This window comes from Oryctolagus cuniculus, chromosome 2, assembly GCF_964237555.1.
Source record: "Oryctolagus cuniculus chromosome 2, mOryCun1.1, whole genome shotgun sequence".
In the NCBI taxonomy this organism is placed as follows: Eukaryota; Metazoa; Chordata; class Mammalia; order Lagomorpha; family Leporidae; genus Oryctolagus; species Oryctolagus cuniculus.
In genome coordinates this window covers 72,254,982-72,280,462 of record NC_091433.1, presented here as the reverse complement: position 1 = coordinate 72,280,462, position 25,481 = coordinate 72,254,982, and the positions used below count along the sequence as shown (strand labels likewise).

The window sequence follows — 25,481 nt, the reverse complement described above, 5'->3', positions numbered from 1 at the left end:
TACTTTGAGAGATGCTAAATTAAAATCTACTTGAATAAAATGGTAAGTGAAATTTCCCCTTTGTGTGCTACTAGATATACTGTTGTTTCCTCTAAATGACTCTTAATGGTCAGTTGATTACAACTTTAAGACTTACATTTAAATCTGTGTCCTTGAAATGTTTTACTAATAATTTTTAGAAAATACTATTTAATTTGAGAGTTAATAAGTATTATAATTTGATGAGCTTTGTAAATAATGATATAAATGCAAAAAAAATTTTGAAAATGTGGACCTTAGGTAAGAGAGAATGAATTACTGTTTTTCTGCTGGAAATCTTTATAATTTAAGATGCAGTGTCTTCTACCTTTTTGCTAACCAAGTAAAAAATAAAAGAATGTGGTCCAGTCACCTTGAAGAGCAATTTAACATTATCTAGTAAATTTTTTGTCAAGAATTTACCATGTCTTACATTAAAGAAACATACATGTCCACAAGGAGATAAAAAGATTCATGGAAATGTTGTGCTAGTAGCAAAAAAGCAGAAACAACCATAGTGCCCATGAACAGGAAAATGAATTTATAAACTGTGATACATGTACACATGGAATGAAATCTGTATAGCAGTTATAGTAAATGAACCAAGAGCTAATAATGATTGAAAAACTAGAAGTTTAGGAAGGATACAACTTAGCCTATATTGAAAAATGTGTTATGAATACATTTACAAAAATGAGTATACACAGAAATGTTACAAAATAAAACATGATGAGAATGATAGATATTTGATTTTAGGTTGGGGTTACCCCTGGACAGAGTAATGGGATTGTAGAAGGGTATGTACGGTGGTTTAGCTGTACTTTTCTGTGTATGTATTCTTTTTTTAAAGAAAGAATTGATGCAAATGTGGGAAAATGTTAAAATTTGCCTAAGCTCAATGGTAGATATTCATTATATGATTTCTTAAACCTTAATGGATTCTTGAAATATTTCAATTTTCTGTTTATTTTTAAATAGAGAACCATAGACACAAATTGCTAGGAAAAATTGGTAGAAAAATGTGAAGTTCACAGTGGTGGTCTAAAATGATAGCAAGAGAGAGAATGAGAGTTTCAAAAGTTTATTCTGTACAACCTGTGGAATTGTTAGTACTTAATTCAGATCCAGGGAATAATGATGTCTGGTGAATCCAAAGACTATAATCTTCAAAAAGATCAGAAGAAACAGATGTTATCTTTTAATTCCATTTGTCCACAAACTTTCTGGTGTTTTCTCATGTGTTTATAGTGGCACATCAGGAAAAAGTACTTAATCAGGGATTTGGAAGGGCATATACTTTCCTAGTAGCACAACCTAGGCAAATAGTCTCTCTTTATACAGAATATTTATATGCATTTTTAAAATGAGAATGTAACCATTAATTGCCTTCAATTTAATTTTTCTTCTTTTTTTGAAAATAAGCCTCCAGCTGTTCCAGACAATAGAAGACAGGCAGAAAGTCTGTCATTAACTAGAGAGGTTTCCCAGAGTAGGAATCCATCCATTTCAGAACATTTACCTGATGAGAAGGTCCAGCTTTTTAGCAAAATGAGAGTACTACAGGAAAAGAAGCAAAAAATGGACAAATTGCTTGGGGAACTTCATACACTTCGAGATCAGCATCTAAATAATTCATCATGTAAGTAAATCTCCTTTAGCAGTACTAGATAGAGGACACATAGTATAGAGTAAGACTGTAGTATGTACCAAGGATTGGTTCCAGGATTCCTCATGGATGTCAAAGTGCACAGATGTTCAAGTCTGTTATACAAAATGGCAAAATGCAAATACTATTTGCACAAAACCTAAACCAACACACACACACATACACACACATATATATATATATATATATTTTTTTTTTTTTTGACAGGCAGAGTTAGACAGTGAGAGAGAGAGACAGAGGTGAAAGGTCTTCCTTCCGTTGGTTCACCCCCAAAATGGCCGCCATGGCTGGCGTGCTGTGCCGATCTGAAGAGGAGCAACCAGGACAGAACCCGTTGCCCCAACCGGCACTAGAACCTGGGGTGCCGGTGCTGCAGGAGGAGGATTAGCCAAGTGAGCTGCTGTGCCGGCCCCTACACATATTTTTAAAATCATCCCTAGAGGGGCCAGTGCTGTGGTGCAACAGGTTAAAGCCCTGGCCTGCAGTGCTGTTATCCTTTATTGGAACCGGTTCAAGTCCCAGCTCCTCCACTTCTGATCTAGCTCCCTGCTAATGTACCTGGACAGCAGCAGGGGTTGGCCCAAGGCCTTGGGCTTCTGCATTCATATGGCAAACAAGGAAGAAGCTCCTGACTCCTGGCTTGGGATTGGCTTAGCTCTGGCTGTTGCAGCCATTTGGGAAGTGAACCAGCAGATTGGGAGACTTCTCTCTCTCTCTGTCTCTACCTCTCTCTGTAACTTTGTCTTTCAAATAAATAAAATAAATCTTGAAAAAAAGAAAAAAAATCATCTCTAGATTACTTAAAATACTTGTTAAGGTCCTACATAACACTTCATTCATGTGAATGGTAGTTATGTGACAAATTCAAGTTTTTTGTTTTTTTTTTTTTTTTTTGACGGAGTTAGAGAGAGAGAAAGGTCTTCATTCCATTGGTTCACCCCACAAATGGCTGCCACGGCCAGCGCGCTGCACTGATCCGAGGCCAGGAGCCAGGTGCTTCCTCCTGGTCTCCCCTGTGGGTACAGGGCCCAAGCACTTGGGCCATCCTCCACTGCCTTTCCAGGCCACAGCAGAGAGCTGGACTGGAAGAGGAGCAACTGGGACTGGAACCCGGTGCCCATATGGGATGCCGGCGCCACAGGAAGAGGATTAACCAAGTGAGCCACGCCGCCAGCCCCAAGTTTTGCTTCTTTAAATTTGCTGGAATTTTTACTTTTTTAAAGGTTATTTATTTGAAAATCAGCATGATGCTGGGGAGGAGCAGACAGATCATCCTTTTGCTGCTTCACTCCTCAGATGGCTACAACAGCCAGAGCTGGGCCAGGCTGGAACCAGGAACCAGGAGCCAGGAGCTTCCTCTGAATCTCTCATGTGGGTGGCAGGGGCCCAAATACTTGGGCCATCTTCCTCTGCTTTTCCCCTTAGTGGGGAGCTGGATTGGAAGTGGGAGCAGCTAGAATATGAACCAGTGCCTGTGTGGGATGCTGGCGTCTCAGGCTGAGGCTTTTTACCCACAATGCCACAGTTCTGACCTCCTAAAAACTATTTTTGATTTGTGGTTGATTGAATCTGGGAATGCGTAACACATGGATACAGAGAACTGGCATACGTATTTATTTAGTATTTATTTAGTTATTTAGTATTTATTTAGTATTTAGTTATTTAGTAAGTGATGAATGAATGAAAATTCTTCAAGAATGTTATAATTTTTGTGGGGAGATGAGATTTGCATGCAGAAATATTTTTAAATTACTACCAGTTTATGATAAAAGCAAAATACCTGAGAAACCTGTTTCATAATTCAGAAAAATATAAAATTTGGGCCTTGAAAAATTGGTAAGATTTTAATAAGGGAAAGGTAAAGAGAACTATTTGTTACTTTAGATACAATAAGTACCACATTTTTTAGCATATTTAAAATTTTCCTTACAAAAGAACTAATCCAATTTTGTATATGAACTTAAAAACCCTGAAACTGGGACCAGTGCTGTGATATAGTAGACTAAGCCTTTTCCTGTGGCACCTGCATCCCATGTGGGTGCTGTTTTAAGTCCCAGCTGCTGCTCTTCCAATCCAGCTCTCTGCTAATGTCCTGGGAAAGCAGTGGAAGATGGCCCAAGTTCTTGGGCCTCTGCACTTGCATGGGAGACCTGGAAAAAGCTCCTGGCTTTGGGTCGTCCCAGCTCCAGCTGTTCTGGCCATTTGGGGAGTGAACCAGTGGATAGAAGACCTCTGTCTCTCCCTTTCTGTGTCTGACCTCTGCCTCTTGAATAAATAAATAAATCTTATAAAAAAAAAAAAACACTAAATTCCTGAAACTGTGAAACAGACCTAGAAATTATTAAAAAAAAAACCTGTGAGATATGAAAACTAATATAATACATACGGTTTAATTTAATAGCCACTGGACTTTATAATATATTTGAAAAAGATTCTAGAAAGTCATCTCAGGCAGCAGTAACTATAGGAACTAGCTTTCCTGATCTGTAGATGTTTTGCTTGGCTTTAAATTCAGGCCTCAGAGTCTTCAGTTGCCATCGTCATAGCTTCCCCTTATCAAATCAGTAGGAGAGATTCAAGCATTAAAAATGGAAGTCAGTAGGAGCAACCCTAACTGGTTAAATTATTCTTTAATATTCTAGCCATTGTTCTTTTTTAGAGAAAAGGGATTAAAAAACATCTCTGGAGTCCCTATTTGTTCTCCACACATATATTTCCAGCTCTATAAGAATCCACTGTTCCTGCTGTAAACATAGTCTTTTCTTATCTTTGACCTTATCTCATTCTCTGCAGTACAATATCAACCCTTAGCCTTTACAAATATGTGAATACAACTTAGAAAAACTTAGAATTTGAAAAATGTGCTTAAGGTTTTGTGTATAAAATAAGGTACACTACCTGCTGATCATTCTAAAGGTCATTTTTTTTTTTAACTGGAAAACTCTGAGAGCAGCAGTTAAAGGTATAAGGTCAAGGAATTGAGTGAAGAGACTGAAAACTGACTACAGCAATTGTGGCATCAACATGAGCAACAAGTAATGATATCCCTGATAGAAAAAGATAAATAATGTTAGCTTTGAAGTGATAGGAAGTAGAGAAGTACAAGGATTCTTAATCTTCATTAATTGTCCTTGAAAGCATAAGAATATCTTTGGTATGTGTGATCAGAAATGTAATTAAATTTTTATTTCAAGGACTATTGAATACTAGTCATCAATATTATTACAGAGTAATATTTTGTAATATATGCATACCAGTCACATTAACACTTATGCTTTGTCTCTTGGAACAAAAAAGTACAATCTTGGCCTGATGGACTATCTTGGTGGTCTGGTGGGTATGGGTGAAAAACTCCTGAACACATAGTTATCTAAGAATATCCTATAAAAATTTGCACATTGTTTATTGTACATCATCTACACTGACCCTGTTTAACGTATCCCAGAACCAAGTTTATTAGAGTATTTGCATTTCCAATGTACGCTTTCCCAATTTTTGTCAGTGTCCATTGCCTCTTTTCTCTTTTTACCTAATTACTGTAATGATGTAAAAGTGAGAAAATATATAAAAGATGTAAAACATGTTTTCTGTGTATATTCTGATATGTGAACTTATGGAGTGTGTTTATAACAAGTGATTTGGGTTATCCTTGACCTTCTGAAAGCGAAACCTGCAGATTTTAAGATGTTAATAATGGTTTTTACTGAGCATACTATAAATAAGTGTTACTTATTGCCATGGTTATTTATTTATTCTGTTGATTTTCTTTTTCTTTTTGATAGTTGTGCCTTCTTCAGCCTCTCCACAAAGGAATGGGGATCAGAGAAGTACAACTTCAGCTTCCTCAGCTCCTGTAGGCTTAGCACCAGTTGTCAATGGAGAATCCAATAGCCTTACATCATCTGTTCCTTATCCTGCTGCTTCTGTGGTTTCTCAGAATGAGAGTGAAAGTGAAGTCCATCTAAATCCAACTGAAAAACTCCAGTAAAATATTTTTTTCAACTCATATAGATTAGAAGTAAATAATGGGAATAAATTGTGAGGTTTTTGTGTGTTAAAAATTCTGAAAAAACAATGTTAAAATATGATAAACACTTAAGTTGTGAAGGGAGGAGGGAGTATGTTGTATGTGCATTCTTTGAGTTATCCGAGAGAAATGTAACATTATAACACTAGTAATTTCTAAAGACTGAAGTTACTTGCTTGTTTTTCAAAGAAAGGGTCAGGAATAACTAGGACTACAGTTCAAGTATTTCTGTTATTCAAGTGTTTAGAGCCTATGTAGTGGATCAGGGGTGGGAACCTTTATTATGCCAAGGGCCTTTTGGATATTTATAATACCATTTGCAGACCATAAAAAATTACCAACTTAAAAATTAGCCTGCTGTAGATTTATTGAATTTTGAGTCCTGCCTGTGGTTGCTTTGGCAGGGCCAGACCAAATGATTTTGCAGGCTTTATATGGCCTTCAGGCCAGATGTTCCCCACGCCTGCTCCAGAGTCATACAACATTAAGAGCAGTATGACTGGACAAATCACTTACCCTTACTCAGCTTCTCTTTCCTTTTCTGAAAAATATGGATAGTACCAAAACCAGTTCATAAAGGTTTATAAAGATGAAAAACCAATGGCTCAGTTCCTAGCACTTTGTAAAAAACATTTGGTCTGCCAGCGTCGCAGCTCACTTGGCTAATCCTCTGCCTGCGGTGCTGGCACCACGGGTTCTAGTCCCGGTTGGGGCGCCGGATTCTGTCCCAGTTGCTCCTCTTCCAGTCCAGCTCTCTGCTGTGGCCTGGAAAGGCAGTGGAGGATGGCCCAAGTGCTTGGGCTTTGCACCCACAGGGGAGACCAGGAGGAAGCACCTGGCTCCTGGCCTCGGATCAGTGCAGCGCGCTGGCCGTGGCAGCCATTTGTGGGGTGAACCAATGGAAGGAAGACCTTTCTGTCTCTCTCTCATTGTCTAACTCTGCCTGTTAAAAAAAAAAGAAAAATTTTTGGTCTAGCAATTAACACACTGCTTGAACTGTCCACATCCCATATCGGAGTTTCTGGGTTCAAGTCCCAACTCTGTTGGTAATTCTGACTTCCAGCTAATTGGCACCTTGGGAGGCAGCAAGTGATGGCTCAGCTGGTTGGGTCTCTGGCAGCCGTGTTGGAAACTTACCCTGAGTTCCTGATGCCCAGCTCCAGCCATTTCGGGCTTTTGGAGAGTGAAACAACAAATGGGAGCTCTCTGTCTCTCTGTATCTCAGATAAATAAAGATAACCAATTATTTACTCTTCTTGTGAGGAAGACTCAAAGAAGTATCTTTTTTTGGGTATCACAAAGCCAATAAAGGAACTAAAATTTAGTGTCAGCAGCAGAAGCATTATTCAGTGACCAAACAATAGAGAAGTAGGAACTTAGCTCACAGATCAGCTTAATCTATTGGGGTCTGAAGAGTCATAAGTATAGGGCAATAGAAATTAGGGGGAGAAATACTCATAGTTTTTCTGGAAAAGGAATTATAGTGTTTTTGAATTAGGAACGAACATTTTTGTCTGCTTATGGACTCTTTGGGTGTCATGGTAATTGTCACCTGTCATGTCAACTGTCATGGCGCTGGTGGAAGTGTCATTTAACATGGAAATGAAATGAAATGAATTTCATTACAATGGAATTTAAGATTTTGTGGCAGTTGTTCAGGTAGCTCTGTTGGGGTCTAGCTGATTCTGGCCAGTTAGCCTGAGGAATAACTTATGTGGGAGTAGAAACTTAACTAGGTTGTGCAATGATTGCCCTAGGTAACATACATAAAAAATTAATAAAACAACACACTTAATTGTTATTTTTGGTAAACATACACCTTTTAGATCTTTAAACACAAAGACGAATTGGGAACCTTTTTTAAATGTTCAGTGATGTCTGCATACCTGATTTACCTGAGAGTTAGTATTTAAATTGATTATTACTTCACTTTGAAGAAACCTAGAAATATTTTTGACGTTGAATTTTCTGTTAAAATTTATATGTGCTTAATGTGATTAATTAGCAATGAATTTTTTTATGCTTTTATTAACATTAAAAAATAAAGTAATGAGATTTTTAATAAGACATACTTGAAATTAAACTCATTGCTTCACAATTGATGCCCTCAAGATTTGGCTATGTCTAAATTTTGTTTGTGCTGGCTGCTGTTATATGAAAATAGTGTGCTTTATTGTGCTAAAATGAGCATTATTTTTTTTCAGGAAGTTAAATGAAGTTCGAAAGAGATTGAATGAACTAAGAGAATTAGTTCATTACTATGAACAAACGTCAGATATGATGACAGATGCTGTAAATGAAAATACAAAAGATGAAGAAACTGAAGAATCAGAGTATGATTCCGAGCATGAAAATTTGGAACCTGTTACTAACATTCGGTAAGAATATTTTTGTTGTTTGTTGATATCTTTATTCTAATCTAATATTTTTAATGTGGAGAAAAATACCTGGGTAAAGTGGTCATTGTTTGCTTTTTATGTTTTTCAGCTTTTATAAGTCTGCCATTTTGGTCAGTGTCATCACCCTTGCTCTGTAAAGAAAAACAGGGAGGCATTGAGTACACTAGTTAGTAAATTTGCTTTTTGTTAGTGCACATGCAGGAAAATAACAAGTATCTAACTTTACATTTTCTTATTCTTTAAAGATTTATTTTATTTATTTGAAAGAGTTACAGAGAGAGACAGACAGAAGTCTTCCATCTGTGGTTCACTACCCAAATGGCTGGAGCTGAGCTGATCCGAAGCCAGAAGCCAGGAGCTTTTGAGGGGTCTCCAACGTGGGTGCAGGGGCCCAAGGACTTGGGCCATTCTCTGATGCTTTCCCAGGCTCATTAGCAGGGAGCTGAATCCAAAGTGGAGCAGCCATGACTCAAACTGGTGCCCATATGGGATGCTGGTGCCGCAGGCCAGGGCTTTAACCCGCTGTACCACAGCGCCAGCCCTGTAATTTTGACTTTTCAGATGTTTTTCTCATTAAATTTCCAAATACTGTATATGCAAAAGTTACTAGAAATCGGAAGCTGAATATTCAGAATTTGCATTAGATGGAATAGCAGTGAGTGATGTTCTGAGTTTGCAAATATTTTATCATAGCTATAAAACTGATTTATTTATTTATTTTTTAAACTTTATTTAAAGTTATTTAACTTCAGGCTGTTTTTTTTCTTTCAGAAATCCACAAATAGCTGCCACTTGGAATGAAGTTAACAGCAATAGTAATACACAATGTGTTTCTAATAATAGAGATGGGCGATCAGTTAATTCTAATTGTGAAATTAACAACAGATCTGCTGCCAACATAAGGGCTGTAAACATGCCTCCTCCTCTAGGTATTGTTGATTATATTCACAGATACGTTTGCCATTTTATTCTTGTAAAGTAGATTTTTCTTTAATTAATATTCAAGTTTCTTAAATTATTGATTTCAGTTTTATTTGTTTTCAGCAGACTGTAGGTATAATAGAGGAGAACAGGGAATGCATGTTGCACAAGGTGAAGATGATGAGGAAGAAGAGGAGGAAGCAGAAGAGGAGGGAGCCAGTGGAGCTTCATTATCTAGTCACAGGAGCAGTCTAGTTGATGAGCCTCCAGAAGATGCTGAATTTGAACAGAAGATCAATAGACTTATGGCTGCAAAACATAAACTTAGACAGTTACAAGATCTTGTTGCTATGGTACAGGTAAATATTGCTTTTTTAAAAACTTTCAAATACTTTAGTCTTATAAAGTAAAAGTTGTATTTGTTTTTGATAATTAATACTAGCACCTATTTATTTCTTACATGCCAGGTTTAAAGGCTTAGTACTTTACATGCCATTTACATTATAGATTAGCAGACTTTTTATATGAAGATGAGTTTGTAGGCTTTGTGGGCTGTATAATCTCTGTTACACCTTCTCAGTTCAGTAGCAGACATAGATAATATGTGAACAAATATGCATGACTGTGCTGATGTAGCTTTATTCACAAAAAAAGATTTTTTTTTTTTTGTCTTTTTGTTTGCTTGTGCCCCCCCCCCCCCCCCCCCCCGTGATAGTCCTGGCCTTCTATCATGCTTATCTTAACATCTTAAATGAGTTAGAGACTGAACAAAAGAGATGGTAATTATGCATGATTATACAACTCTGAGAGCCAGAATTCTGATACCAGAGCCTGAGATCTTTACAACTTTGTGTAAAAGACAATCTATATGTTATCTTAACAATGCCAAATAAGTAAAGTTGGAACTATTAATCATGTTTTTATATGATTAAATAAATATATATTTAAAGATGTATTTATTTGAAAGAGAGAGAGATATCATCCATCTGCTGCTTCGCTCCCCAGATGGCCGCGATAGCCCAGGCTGTGGCAAACCCAAGTCGGGAGCCAGAAGCTTCCTCTGGGTCTCATATATGGGCCATCTTCTGTTGCTTTTTCCAGGCCATTAGCAGGGAGCTAGATTGGAAGTGGAGCAGCCAGGACAGGAACTGGCACCCACATGGGATGCTGGAAACACAGGTGCTGGTTTTACATGTTACACCACAATGCCAGCCCCAATGATAAGTTTTAAAAGCAATTTAAACATAGGATTATGTGACTTAACACTTCTGTATTTATTAATGTGGTTGTAAGACTTAGCATTTTGCAGTTTAGTAGACTAGTTATAATCTACTAGACAAGTTATAATCTATCTACAAAAATGACTTCACTCTTAAAAAAAAATCAATCCTTTTTATCCTTTTCATCTGTTATGTAGCTGTAGCTTTTCCCCAGTAATGAAATCACTATAGAAATATTTTAGAGAAAGTTTTAAAATATTGACATCTGTATGATTTTTGGAAGCCAAAGAATTTGCTTAGGACACTTAAAACTTATAAAATATCAGCTGGTAAAATAAATGAGTGTTTTTTTTTTTTTAATTGAGTTTTGTTTAGCTCATTTTAGATTGAAAATAATGGACTGGGCTGGCGCCACGGCTCACTAGGCTAATCCTCCGCCTTGCAGTACCGGCACACCGGGTTCTAGTCCCGATCGGGGCACCGGATTCTGTCCCGGTTGCCCCTCTTCCAGGCTAGCTCTCTGCTGTGGCCCAGGAGTACAGTGGAGGATGGCCCAAGTGCTTGGGCCCTGCACCCCATGGGAGACCAGGATAAGTACCTGGCTCCTGGCTTCAGATCAGTGCAGTGCTCCGGCCACAGCGCACTGGCCGCGGCAGCCATTGGAGGGTGAACCAACGGCAAAGGAAGACCTTTCTCTCAGTCTCTCTCTCTCACTGTCCACTCTGCCTGTTTAAAAAAAAAAGAAAAGAAAAAAGAAAATAATGGAGTGTAGGGTGAGTGGTGCAGTGGATTAAGGTGTTGCTTGGGATACCTGAATCTGATATCAGAATGTCTGCTATGTGTCCTGGCAACTCCACTTCTAATATAGCTTCCTGCTGATGTGCATCCCCATCTATGTGGGAGTCAGCTTGGCTAAGTCCAGGCTGTTGCAGGCAATTGAGGATTGAACCAGCCAATGGAAGAACTCTTTCCCTTTCCCTACCTACCTTTCATGTAAGCCTTTCAAATAAAATGAAAATCAATTAATAGTTTTTGTAAAAAGAAAAAAATGAAGTATAAAGCATTAAAATTAACCACATAAAGTTAGGGTACAGAAAAGTGTTTTTTTATCTGGAATGAAAAACTTGTTTTGTTCACATCTTATTTTGAAATGCTACCTATTTTGATTTGCGCAAAGGTGAATATGCTTCCATTGTTTAAGAAAACAATTGCTAATAAATTGCCTGTCAATTCCGTTCTGATCTTCATTACATAGATTACAAATTCTATTTTTTTTTTGAATGGTAAATTTTAAGCTATATTTTTTTTTAACTTTTATTTAATGAATATAAATTTCCAAAGTACAGTTTATGGATTACATTGGCTTCCCCCCGCCATGACTTCCCTCCCACCCGCAACCCTCCCCTTTCCTGCTCTCTCTCCCCTTCCATTCATATCACGATTCATTTTCAATTTTCTATATATACAGAAGATCAGTTTAGTATACATTAAATAAAGATTTCAACAGTTTGCACCCCCATAGAAACACAAAGTGAAATATACTGTTTGAGTACTCGTTATAGCATTAAGCCTCAATGTACAGCACATTAAAGACAGAGATCCTACATGAGGAGTAAGTGCACAGTGACTCCTGTTGTTGACTTTACAAATTGACACTCTTGTTTATGGCATCAGTAATCACCCTAGGCTCTTGTCATGAGTTGCCAAGGCTATGGAAGCCTTTTGAGTTCGCCAACTCTGATCATATTTAGACAATGTCATAGTCAAAGTGGAAGTTCTCTCCTCCCTTCAGAGAAAGGTACCTCCTTCTTTGACGACCTGTTCTTTCCACTGTAATCTCACTCACAGAGATCTTTCATTTAGGTCATTTTTTTTTTCCAGAGTGTCTTGGTTTTCCATGCCTGAAATACTCTCATGGGCTCTTCAGCCAGATCCGAATGCCTTAAGGGCTGATTCTGAGGCCAGAGTGCTGTTTAGGACATCTGCCATTCTATGAGTCTGCTGTGTATCCTGCTTCCCATGTTGGATCATTCTCTCCATTTTTTTTTTTTATTCTATCAGTTAGTATTTTCAGACACTAGTCTTGTTTATGTGATTCCTTTGACTTTGAGCTTCCTGTACTAGGATGTCTCTGTCCTTCTGAAAACCCAGGAAATTTTCTGCTAGTATCTCAGTAAAAAGGCCTTCTAATCCTTTCTCCCTCTCCATGCCTTCAGGAACTCCTAGAACCGAATGTTGGGTTTTTTATAGTATTTTTTAGATTTCTAATTTTCTCTTCTTTTCTTTGGTCTGACTATATACTTTCGTGTTCTGTGTCTTCTAAGTCCAATATTCTCTCTTCTGCTTCACTTATTCTGTTTTTAAGGCTCTCTAATGTGTTTGTCATTTGATCTATTGAATTCTTCATTTCATTATGATTTCTCTTCACTATCACAGTGTCACGTTCTACTAGTTGCTTCATTTCATTTTGATTTCTCCTTAATATTTCCTTTTCACGCGAGAGATTTTCTATCCTGTCCAGTAAGGATTTCTATAGTTCAAGAATTTGTTTTTGAGAACTTCTTAATGTTCTTATCAAATTTTTAAGATCCGTTTCTTGCATTTGTTCTATCTCATCATCTTCATAATCTTGAATTGGGGTCTCTTGTTCATTTGGGGGCATCATAGTGTCTTCCTTGTTCTTGTTTCCTTGATTTCTGCGTTTGTTGTTTGGCATTGTAGAGATATTCTTTGGTTTTTTTCGCTGTAGTGGTTTTTCTCCTTATTCTATGACTCTAGACTAAGTGGACTGTCTTAGTTCTTTCACATTGATCACCTGGACTAGTGAGATGGCATTGGTACATGCCACCTTGATGGGATTGAATTGGAATCCCCTGGTATGTTTCTAACTCTACCATTTAGGGCAAGTCAGCTTGAGCATGTCCCAAATTGTACATCTCTTCCCACTCTTATGTTTAACAGGGATCACATTTCAGTTAAATTTTAACACTTAAGAATAACTGTGAATTAATTACAGAATTAAACCAGTAGTATTAAGTAGAACAAACAAAAAAAAAATACTAAGAGGGATAATGTATTAAGTTGTTCATTAACAATCAGGGCTATGCTGATCAAGTCACCGTTTCTCATAGTGTCCGTTTCACTTCAGGAGGTTTCCTTTTTGGTGTTCAGTCAGTTGTCACCGATCAGGGAGAACATATGATATTTGTCCCTCTGGGACTGGCTTATTTCACTCAGCATGATGTGTTCCAGATTCCTCCATTTTGTTGCAAAGGACTGGATTTCATTGTTTTTTACTGCAGTATAGTATTCTAAAGAGTACATATCCCATAATTTCTTTATCCAGTCTACCATTGATGGGCATTTAGGTTGGTTCCAGGTCTTAGCTATTGTGAATTGAGCTGCAATAAACATTAGGGTGCAGACTGCTTTTTTGTTTGCCAATTTAAATTCCAAGGAGTGGGATGGCTGGGTCGAACGGTAGGGTTATCTTCAGGTTTCTGAGGAATCTCCAGACTGACTTCCATAGTGGCTTGACCAGTTTGCATTCCCACCAACAGTGGGTTAGTGTCCCTTTTTCCCCACCTCCTCTCCAGCATTTATTGTTGGTAGATTTCTGAATGTGAGCCATTCTAACCGGGGTGAGGTGGAACCTCATTGTGGTTTTGATTTGCATTTCCCTGATTGCTAGTGATCTTGAACATTTTTTCATGTGCCTGTTGGCCCTTTGGATTTCCTCCTTTGAAAAATGTCTATTGAGGTCCTTGTCCCATCTCTTAAGTGGGTTGTTGGTTTTGTTTTTGTGGAGTTTCTTGATCTCTTTGTAGATTCTGGTTATTAACCCTTTATCTGTTGCGTAGTTTGCAAATATTTTGTCCCATTCTGTCGGTTGTCTCTTCACTCTCCATCTGGTCCTGGGCTTTTCTTTGTTGGGAGGGCCTTTATTACTGTTTCAATTTCTGTCTCAGTTATGGGTCTATTTAGGTTTTCTATGTCTTCATGGTTCAATTTAGGTAGATTGCATGTGTCCAGGAATCTATCCATTTCTGATAGATTTTCCTGTTTGCTGGCATACAAGTCCTTGTAGTAATTTCTGATGATTCTTTTTATTTCTGTGATGTCTGTTGTTACGTTTCCTTTTTCATCTCTGATTTTATTGATTTGGGTCTTTTCTTTTTTTAGTTAGATGGGCCAATGGAGTGTCAATTTTGTTTATTTTTTCAAAAAACCAGCTCTTCACTTGGCTGATTTTTTGTAATGTTTTTTTGGATTCAATCCTGTTAATTTCTTCTCTGATTTTAATTATTTCTCTTCTCCTACTAGATTTGGTTCTGGTTTGCTGCAGTTTTTCTAGGTCCTTGAGATGCGCTGAATGCTCATTTATTTGGTACCTTTCCAATTTCTTGATGTAGGCACCTATTGATATAAACTTTCCTCTTAACACTGCTTTTGCTGCGTCCCATAAGTTTTGGTATGTTGTGCTGTTATCCTCATTTACTTCCAGAAAGTTTTTGATTTCTCTTTTGATTTCTTGAATGACCCAGTGTTCATTCAGGAGCATGTTGTTCAGTCTCCATGTGTTTGCGTACTTTCTAGGGTTTCCTGAGTTGCTAATTTCCAGCTTCATTCCTTTATGGTCTGAGAAGCTACATGGTATGATTCTAATTCTTTTAAATTTGCTGAGACTTGCTTAATGTCCCAGTATGTGATCAATCCTACAGAAGGTTCCATGCACTGCTGAGAAGAATGTGAAGTCTTTAGATGTAGGATTGAAAGTTCTGTAGATATCTGTTAGATCCATTTGGGCAATAGTGTCGATTAAATCTGCTGTTTCTTTGTTGATCTTCTGTCTGGATGATCTGTCTATTTCTGAGAGTGGAGTATTGAAGTCCCCCAGTACTATTGTATTGGAATCTAAGTCTCCCTTTAAGTCCCTTAACATATCTTTTAAATAGTCCGGTGCCCTGTAATTAGGTGCATATACATTTATAATAGTTACATCTTCCTGTTGAATTGAACCCTTAATCATTTTATAGTGCCCCTCTTTGTCTTTCTTAACAGTTTTTGTATTAAAGTTTATTTTGTCTGATATTAATATGGCTACACCTGCTTTTTTTTGGTTTCTGTTGGCATGGAATATCTTTTTCCAACCTTTCACTTTCAGTCTGCATGCATCTTTGTTAGAGAGATGTGTTTCTTGTAGGCAGCAAATAGTTGGGTTTTGTTCCTTAACCCAATCAGCCAATCGGTGTCTTTTACCTGAAGAGTTAAGTCCATTAACGTTTAATGTGATTATTGATACATAGTGACTTTGCCCTGCCATTTTCCTGGAGATATTTTCTAGTATATGCTTTGAGCTTCCTATGCTCTTTTACTGGTAGGTTTTCTTCCTTTACATTCTTTCATATTGATGGCCGTGTTTCTGTGTTTCTGTGTGTAACACATCTTTAAGTATCTTTTGCAGGGCCGGACGAGTGGCGGCAAAGTCTTTCAATTTCTGTTGTGAAAGGTCTTTATTTCACCTTCATTCACAAATGAGAGCTTAGCAGGATATAATATTCTGGGCTGGCAGTTTTTCTCTCTTAGCACTTGTGCTAAGTCTCGCCATTCCCTCCTAGCCTGTAGTGTTTCTGATGAGAAGTCTGCTGTGAGTCTAATTGGAGATCCTCTGAGAGTAATCTGACGTTTCTCTCTTGCACATTTTAGGATCTTTTCTTTATGTTTCACTGTGGTGAGTTTAATTACAACGTGTTGTGGTGAGGATCTCTTTTGGTCATGTTTACTAGGGGTTCTATGAGCTTCCTGTACTAGGATGTCTCTTTCTTTCTCCAAACCCGGAAAGTTCTCTGCTAGTATCTCACTAAAAAGGCCTTCTAATCCTTTCTTTCTCTCCATGCCTTCAGGAACTCCTAGAACTCGAATGTTGTTTTTTTTTTTTAATAGTATCCTTTAGATTCCCAACAATATTTTTTAGATTTCTAATTTCCTCTTCTTTTCTTTGGTTTGACTGTATGTTTTCCTGTTCTCTGCCTTCTAAGTCTGATATTCTCTATTCTGTTTCACTGACTCTGTTTTTTAGACTTTCTAATGTGTTTGTCATTTGATCTATTGAGCTCTTCATTTCATTTTGATTTCTCTTCACTATCACACTTTCCTGTTCTACTAGTTTCTGCGTTTCATTTTGATTATTCCTTAAAATTTCATTTTCACGAGAGAGATTTTCAATCCTGTCCAATAAGGATTTCTGTAGTTCAAGGATTTGCTTTTGAAAACTTCTAAATGTTCTTATCATAAATTTGTTGAAATCCGTATCTTGCATTTCTTCTATCTCATCATCTTCATAATCTTGGCTTGGGGTGTTTTGTGTATTTGGAGGCATCATAGTGTCATTGTTGATCTTGTTCCCTGGATTTTTGTGTTTGTTGCTTGGCATTGTTAATTCTTCTTCCCTTCCCTCACTGTGAGTTTTTTTTTTTTTTTTTTTTTTTTTTTTTTTTTTTTTTTTTTTTACTATGTCTGTGTTAAGTGGACTGTCTGCTGTTGGATGAGCCTTGGAGGCTTGAGATGGGTGTGGCCTGAGAGCTCTGCTTGGTTCTTCCAGGTTACAGGTGTGCAATGGTGACACCCTCAGGTTTTGCGTGGTAAATCTCTCTCTTTTTATTTATTTATTTATTTTATTTTTTTATTCAGGAGGTAAGTAATACCACACGGCTGAGCAGAATTGATGGTATTTAGCTTCCGATCTCTGGCTTCTACCCAAAGAGTCTGTGCAGGCTCAGTTTCTCCTGCGGACTCCCACTGGGTTGCCTAGGCTACTGAATTGTAGCCCCTCAGTTCCTTAGCTCTCCCCTTTTGTTATGTATATCCAGAGTGGGGCCTGCTCTTTGTCTCTTGCTTTCCTTTGCAAGGTTGTGGAGAAACTCTTCTGTACCAGTACCCCCCCACCCTTTTTTTTTTTTCCTTCTCTCCTGTAGTCAGTCTGGTGAACTTTCCCGCCTCAAGCCCGCTCCCCTCTAGATTCTGACCGCCGTTTCCCTGCCAGTGTTTCGGGTTACTGAGCTCACCTCCCCTTCCAGCGCCGATGTTTGGACTCGGAGCCCTGGGCGTCCCTGCTCTCCCCGCTGGTCGTCTGTGTCACATCCACTCCCCTTCCCGCACTGGCACGCAGACCCTGCAGCTCCTGCGGCTCGGCTTCCGCTACAAATTTTATTTTGATAGGTGTGTGGTGTGCTTTTATATCAGGAGGTACCTATTTAAAAGTATATGGTTCTGTTTTGTGTTTATTTGTGTGTGTGTTTTTTTTTTTTTTTTTTTTTTTTTTTGACAAGCAGAGTGGACAGTGAGAGAGAGAGACAGAGAGAAAGGTCTTCCTTTTTGCCGTTGGATACCCCAAGTATTATTTATAGTGGACCTTAAACTTGTATCCTGGGGGGCTGACACTGTGACATAGTGGGTAAAGCTGCTATCTTCTGCACCAGTATCCCATATGGCTGCTGGTTTGAGTCTTGGCTGCTCCACTTCCAATCCAGCTCCCTGCTAATGTGCCTGGCAAAGCAGCAGAAGATGGCCCAAGTACTTGGACCCCTGTACCCAAATGGGCAACCCAGAGATGGCTCCTGGTTACTGGCTTCAGATTGGTCCTGCTCTGGCTGTTGTGACCATTTGGGGAGTAACAAGTAGCTGGAAGATCGCTCTCTGTGTCTGTCTGTCTGTCTCTCACTCTAACTCTGCCTTTCAAATAAATGAATAAATCTTTAAAAAAAAATCATTTAGAATCCCATTGATGTATACTTTTATCATTTCTGATTTTTCACTGTTTAGAAAGAGTACTATAATGAACATTCTTGCACAAGCCTCTGTGTATTTGTGTTTTTCAAGAATAGATATAGGCTGGTGCCGCGGCTCAATAGGCTAATCCTCCACCTGTGGCACCGGCACACCGGGTTCTAGTCCCAGTTGGGGCGCCGGATTCTGTCCCGGTTGCCCCTCTTCCAGGCCAGCTCTCTGCTGTGGCCCGGGAGCGCAGTGGAGGATGGCCCAAGTGCTTGGGCCATGCACCCGCATGGGAGACCAAGAGAAGCACCTGGCTCCTGGCTTCCGATCAGTGCAATGTGCTGGCCGCACTGCACTGGCTGCACTGGCCATTAGAGGGTGAACCAACGGCAAAGGAAGACCTTTCTCTTTGTCTCTGTCTCTCTCTCTCTCTCTCACTCTCTCACTGTCCACTCTGCCTGTCAAAAAATTTAAAAAAAAAAAGTAGATATAAAGAAGTAGAATTACTATGTAAGAGTTTATATATATTTTAACTTTTTAAATTAATTAATTAGCTTAAGAGACAACTCCCATCCAGTGGTTCATAACCTAAATGCCTGTAACAACTCCAGATGGGCTGGGGCTTAAGCTAGGGGCTGGGAACTCAAACTAGGTCTCCCACATGGGAGGAAGGAACCCAATCACCTGGGCCATCACTGCTACCTCCCCAGGATTAGCAGAAAGCTGAAGCCTGGAGCTAGAGTCAGGTTTTGAACCCAGGTACTCTAATGTTAAATGCAGACATCTTAATTAGCTGGGATACATGCCCACCCCAGTACATTTTCGTTTTAATGGACATTATTTTGTTTATGTCCAAAATGATTGTATTCATCGACACCCTAATCAGTGGCATATAAAATCTTCATATCTTCAATTATATTTTATTTTGTTGATATACTATTGTATATTTAACAATTACTAGGATTGGCTTTGGGCTTTTTCTAAATTTTCACTATTAGAAGAGCTGTTGAGGTAAGGAAGGTATATAAACATATATGTTTATATGTATACAGACAGACATATAGAGATCTAGTTGCTCAGGTGTGTATATTTTTGCTTATATAGTCAAAGCATATCTGGAGGGATACTTAATCAGGTAACATTGACTACCTGATGGAGAACAGGATCAGTTGAAAGAAAATTTTGTTTTCCAGTTTTTTTTTTTTTCTTTTGAACTTTGATCATGACTGGACATTTGAGAAAACTGCAACAACTTTTTTGTCTTTAAGATTTACTTATTTATTTGAGAGGGAGTGTTACAGAGAGAGAACTTCCATCTGGTAGTTCACTCCCCAAGTGTCTGTAATGAATTGGGCAGGGCCAGGCTGAAGCCAAATGCCTGGAACTCCATCTGGATCTCTCACATGGGTGACAGGAACCCAAGTATTTGGACCATCTTCCTCTGCTTTTCCCAGGCACATTAGCAGGGAGCTGGATTGGAAGTGGAGCAGCTGGAACTTGAACTAGCCCTCATGAGATGCCAGCATCATAGGTGGTGGCCCAACTCTCTATGCCACAATGCCAGCCCCTAAAGTAGTTTCTAAAGCAAATAATAGTTCTATTACCTTTCAACATCATGTTACTTGTTAACTAATGTCTTGTGTGTCATTTGAATCTTTTCTTCAGATTTACTGCCCAAAGTGGGAATGATAGATTAGAAATGATAAATAACTTAGTTGTTTATGGATGAATTAGCCTACTTGAAGGCGTATATTGAATGGAGCTCTTTTGCTTTAGGAACTGTTCTAAGACAGGAAATGTGGGAATTGAGGAAAATGCAGACCAGAGGGATTGATGGCTGCCTCCTGAAAGAGTGCTCTTAGAGGAATGATTCAACACTCCAAATTTTTATTTTATTTTTTTAAAAAGATTGATTCATCTATTTGCAAGTCAGAGTTACACAGAGAGAGGAGAGGTAGAGAGAGAGAAAGAGAGAGAACTCTTCCATCCGATGGTTCACTCCCCAGTTGGCTGCAACGGCCGGAGCTACGTCCATCTGAAGCCAGAAGCCAGGAGCTTCTTCCAGGTCTCCCACGAGGGTGCAAGGACTTTGGGTCATTTGCTGCTTTCCCAGGCCATAGCAGAGAGCTGGATCGGAAGTGGAGCAGCCAGGTCTCAAACCAGCGCCTATATGGGATGCCGGCGCTTCAGGCCAGGGCATTAACCCACTGCGCCATAGTGCCGGCCCCCCAAATTTTTATTTTTAAGAGTCATGATTTTTACTTAAGTTGTAGCGTTCTCTTTTTTTGTACCATTATTTTATCTTGGTTTCAACAGACCAAAAGAAGGTCTGAACAGTTATATAGTTTTAAAATAATTATATAAAATGATATTACCTTTCCTGATTAGGTTACCCCGGACAACCAAAATAAGGATGTAGTAAGTCTCACATATTTTCTAAGTCTCCATGCATACACTTCATTTGGTTCCATAGTCTGAGGTGTTGTGTGTGAAATAGAAATACTTTAGTCAATCACTTTTTCAACTTTTTTTTAGTACTAGAGTTTAAATCATTTTGATTGTTCAAGCACGTTCTTATTACCATCTGAAACTCCAGGCACTTTTGTTATTTATTTCTCAAACTTTCTTGTTGTATGAAAATACTTCATAATATGATTTTTTATTTGCTTGAGTTGTAACACAGTTTCCTTCTAATCCTTCTGTCCATTCCAATGATGTATTAAGTTAATGCAAAGACCAAAATGAGAGCATTTCTAAAAATTTTAAATTTATTGGACAGTTGTGTAATTAAGAGATACCTCTAACTCTTCATGGTTTTAATTTCAATGATATTTCTGAATGTTAAAGTAACATCTAAGATCTTCAGAGAAGCCATGAATAAATATGTCTATAGAGCTAAATATTTTCAAGAAAATACAGGGTTCTTCCCCAACCCTGCCCCTCCACTTTAATAATTACACTGATTTCAAGAGATGATATGGATCTACTGTAGTAAAATAGGAACTTTGCTTGTTTTTCCTGTAGTCATGACAGATGTTTTGAGATGGTAATAGTCTTAGTATCTTTTGTATTGTAGGTGTTGGTACTTGTTTGACAAAACCAAAGATCAAAGTAAGAAAACAGGAAAATTATATGCAAAGCAAATGAGGATTGGTACTCATTATTAATACAAAAATTATATCATAGGAAATTTATTCAATATTAAGAGTTTTGTGCTCTAGTAGTACATTTAGCTTCCTTATATTTTTCAGGAAGATAGTATTTCAGAGCTCAGCATCTGTTCAAGATTAGAAATGACAACTTAATTTTTGTTGTTATTAATTGACAACTCAGAATTTAAATGTGTTCATTTTAGTTTCAGTACCTTCATTTCTTGCCATGAGTAGAAGTTGAACTTCAGTTTTCTGCAGAAATCATGTACTTTCTTTACTGCTTTAATATTTTTATGTGATTTAAATTCTACATTCTTGTGTTATTTCTTTATTAAGATGTAGATTGGATAATCCAGATGGTTTTAATATAATGATGTTGTTTTAGGAGGATGAAGCAGCCCAAGGAGTTATCTCTGCCAATACTTCAAACTTGGATGATTTCTACCCAGCAGAAGACGACAGCAAGCAAAATTCCAATAACACCAGAGGAAATGCCAGTAAAACACAGAAAGATACTGTAGTAAATGAAAAGGCCAGGTATGTTAAGCTTTTGGCCTTCATTTAATAAAAAAAATTACTGCATGTAATAATGATATTTAGCTAGGTACTATGTTATGTTGTGTTTCATGATGTCATCAAATTTTATTGAAGGCTACAAATACAATGTCAACTTTATTATAGGGAGAAATTTTATGAGGCTAAACTGCAGCAGCAACAGAGAGAACTAAAACAGTTGCAGGAAGAAAGAAAGAAACTGATTGAGATTCAAGAAAAAATTCAAGCATTACAAAAGGCATGTCCTGACCTGCAGGTAAGTATAAGATTTATTTTTCAATTTGTTGGACAAAGATGTTTCAAACTTAATGTCATCTGAAATTACTGTGTCTTTTTCTAGGACTGTGGTGACAAATTTGTATCTACTGTTTTATAGCTGATAAAGCAGATGAGCTAAGGAAATGGTTTTGGGGATATACTTGCACATTTCCACTAGCAAATATTACACATAGGAATTGACTCATTATTTTCAGTCTTTCACTTTTTTCTTTTTTTCTTTTTTTTTTTTTAAGATTTTATTTACTGGGGCTGGCGCTGTCGTGTAGTGGGTAAAGCTTCCACCTGCAGTGCCGGCATCCCATATGGGCGCCGGTTCAAGTCCTGGCTGCTCCACTTCTGATCCAGCTCTCTGCTATGGCCTGGGAAAGCAGTAGAAGATGGCCCAAGTCCTTGGGCTCCTGCACCATCTTCTGCTGCTTTTCCCATGCCATAAGCAGGGAGCTGGATTGGGAATTGAGCAGCCGGGACACAAACAGGCACCCATGTGGGATGCCAGTGTCACAGGTGGTGGCTTAACCTGCTACACTGTAGCGCTGGCCCCCTTTCTTCTTGAATTAGCTGGCCATAGATTGAGAATAGCCATAGATTGAGGATATGAGTATGACTGACTAACACTTTTAAAACCTTATGGCTTGAACTTTGTATTCATAGACCTGCATTTCCATATTTTATTGTCCTAATTACATATTGATGCCTTTAAGCTATCATAAATTATCTAAGGAAGATAATTAGGTATAGTTTGAATATTAAGTGCTTACATACATCATAATAGTTTTTAAACCATTGTTTTTAGGTGTCAGCTGCTAGTGTGGGTAATTGTCCCACAAAAAAATACATGCCAGCTGTTACTTCAACCCCAACTGTTAATGAAAATGAGACCAGTACCAGCAAATCTGTTTTTGAGCCTGAAGATTCTTCAGTAGGAGATAATGAGGTATGCTCTTGTATTGATCTTAAGTTACATTGTAAGAAAGGAAACTGAAAATCTATGAAATGTGTTTTTAAATGATAGTCTGTATTGTATCTTTTAGATGTGGGAGGAACCATTTTTTTTTCTTAAAAATATATTATGTTTTTCTAAATGGTGATAGTATTTATTAGCATATACTTGATAGAATTATATAGAAAGGGCAGCAAATAGTAATCACTTCAGTTAGAAAGACATGGCATTTTATTTAAATCTGATAAAAAATAGAACTGAGTATATTTGCATGCTAGTTATATTCAGTAAGAATTAGTGAATGCTTAATTCTTTCTTATTCACTACAAAATATTATTTCAACATTCATTGACATCTTAGTATAAAAAGGTTAAAATGAGATAAAACTTTGTGGGTACTGAATATTATTAGCCTGTTATTTAAGACTATAGCAAATTCAAGTATTTACTTGACTCTGAGTTTTTCAAAAATAGTTGTGGTCAGAAATGCGAAGACATGAAATGTTAAGGGAAGAGCTGCGACAGAGAAGAAAACAGCTTGAAGCTCTGATGGCTGAACATCAGAGAAGGCAAGGTCTGGCTGAAACTGCATCTCCAGTGGCTGTGTCATTGAAAAGTGATGGATCAGAGAATGTGTGTACTCCTCAGCAAAGCAGAACAGAGAAGTAAGAAAGTTGTTTACATCTTTTTTTATTTTTTTAACATCACCTACCTAAGACATGTGGGCAAGGCTGCTTCTCTTCCCTTTATACAATATTCAGATCTATTTCAGTGAGGCTGGTGTTTTAAATAACACCTTTGTGACCCAATATAACTGAATCCAGCCACTGTCTGTTCTAACTTCTCATAGCAACAGCTTTTTGTATTCTTTTAAATTACTATGGTCCCTGACCAAATGGTGATACAGATTTTCTCGTATTTATAGCCTTACTTTTTTAGTTAAATTGTAATCTTATTAAAAGAAGCAGCTTAATATTTTATATTGTTTTCCTGTCAGACCAGAAATAAGCCTTTTTCTAGTTAAAGTATTTCTGTACTGTTTGTATGGTTTCTAAGACTTCTAAAACATTTTATTGTATAAAACAGTTTTTGCTTTGAAATTTTTGTATTTAGATTATTTTTGAAACAGTTGTTCATCTGTCAGATCACTTACTTAGCTATAAAGCAATATTCAGATCTAAAATGCTGAAATCTAAAATAACGCAGCTTTAACTTTTCATATCCTCAGATGGTATTTTTAGAACATTATATCAAGCCTCATTTTCTGCCTCTTAGAAGAACTGTTTCTATTGGAATTTCAGTGTGGATCTTATTGATCAAATTAACATTTTAGTCTGTTCTGAGTACTACACATCTTTTTGAAAGAGGGATGAGTTTCTTTTTTATTTTTTTAAATTTGAAAGGCAGAGTGGCAGAGGGAGAGAAAGAGAAAGAAATCTTCATTTGCTGGCTAACTCCCCAAAGGGCCAAAACAGCCAGGTCTGGACCAGACCAAAGCCCGTAGCCAGAAACTCCATTTAGGTCTCCCACATGGGAAGCAAGAGCCCACATACTGCTTTCCTAAGCACATGAGCAAGAAGCAGGATCTGAATCAGAGTAGCACTCTGATATAGGATACTGGCCTCAAGCACTGGCTTAAGCCACTGTGCCACAATGCAACCCCCTGACACATCTGTTATTTTATAGGGCTCTGGGTTCAGAACTTTGAGTCTGGAGTTGTAGTTTCCATTATGGCAGCCACTCAGTTTAGGTGTCTTTTTAGAATAACATCAAATGAAATAAATGTTTCATTTTCCTAGTCATTATCAGCCATATTGTAAGTGCTCAGTAGCCATGTATGCCTAATGTCTACTGTAACTGTTGTAGATCGTTATCACTATTGCAGGAAATTCTTTTGGATAGCATTGATCTAGAAAAAAACGTTGCTTCACGAAAATGTTGAAAGTCGAAGGGTTTTATTTTAGGAGAAATGTTCTCCGAGATAGATAACTGTATTAATTTGAAGAATTGGTTTGTGGAAGGCAAATTAAACATTCTATAACAACAATAGAGTGATTACCACTCATTTTATAGTTACTGTGAATACATGAAATTTTATATACACATGTACATATTCGAGAATACCTCAAAAAGTTTGTTGAAACTTGAATTAAGGATGAGTTTATTTTGATGCTAATAAGTTGAAATCCATGCATAATTATTTCAAAATGTTCATTTATCATGAGCTTTTTTTTTTAAAGATTTATTTATTTATTTGAAAGTCAGAGTTACACAGAGAGAGGAGAGGCAGAGAGAGGAGGGTCTTCCATTCACTTGTTCACTCCCCAATTGGCCTCAGTGGCTGGAGCTGTGCCAGTCAGAAGCCAGGAGCCACAAGCTTCCTCCGGATCTTCCCACGCGGGTGCAGGGGCCCAAGGACTTGGGCTATCTTCCACTGCTTTCCCAGGCCATAGCAGAAAGCTGGATTGGAAGTGGAGCAGCCGGGGCTTGAACTGGCGTCCATGTGGGATGCCAGCACTGCAGGTGGAGGCT

General features: G+C 37.9%; 1 protein-coding gene across 50 annotated transcripts in view; it reads left to right on the top strand.

The window, feature by feature from the left end:
- PCM1 (pericentriolar material 1) overlaps nucleotides 1-25,481 on the top strand; it is a 117,138-nt gene that overhangs the window by 32,110 nt on the left and 59,547 nt on the right. For 27 of the 50 annotated variants that reach the window (XM_070068463.1, XM_070068458.1, XM_070068451.1 and 24 more), the window contains 9 exons: nucleotides 1,441-1,657; nucleotides 5,467-5,668; nucleotides 7,916-8,089; nucleotides 8,882-9,039; nucleotides 9,155-9,390; nucleotides 21,562-21,713; nucleotides 21,858-21,987; nucleotides 22,804-22,944; nucleotides 23,424-23,614. In XM_070068463.1, coding sequence (XP_069924564.1) covers nucleotides 1,441-1,657; nucleotides 5,467-5,668; nucleotides 7,916-8,089; nucleotides 8,882-9,039; nucleotides 9,155-9,390; nucleotides 21,562-21,713; nucleotides 21,858-21,987; nucleotides 22,804-22,944; nucleotides 23,424-23,614 — 1,601 coding nt within the window. The remainder of the gene's footprint in view (nucleotides 1-1,440; nucleotides 1,658-5,466; nucleotides 5,669-7,915; nucleotides 8,090-8,881; nucleotides 9,040-9,154; nucleotides 9,391-21,561; nucleotides 21,714-21,857; nucleotides 21,988-22,803; nucleotides 22,945-23,423; nucleotides 23,615-25,481) is intronic. The other 23 variants (XM_070068464.1, XM_070068460.1, XM_070068462.1 and 20 more) reach the window with 1 other exon arrangement.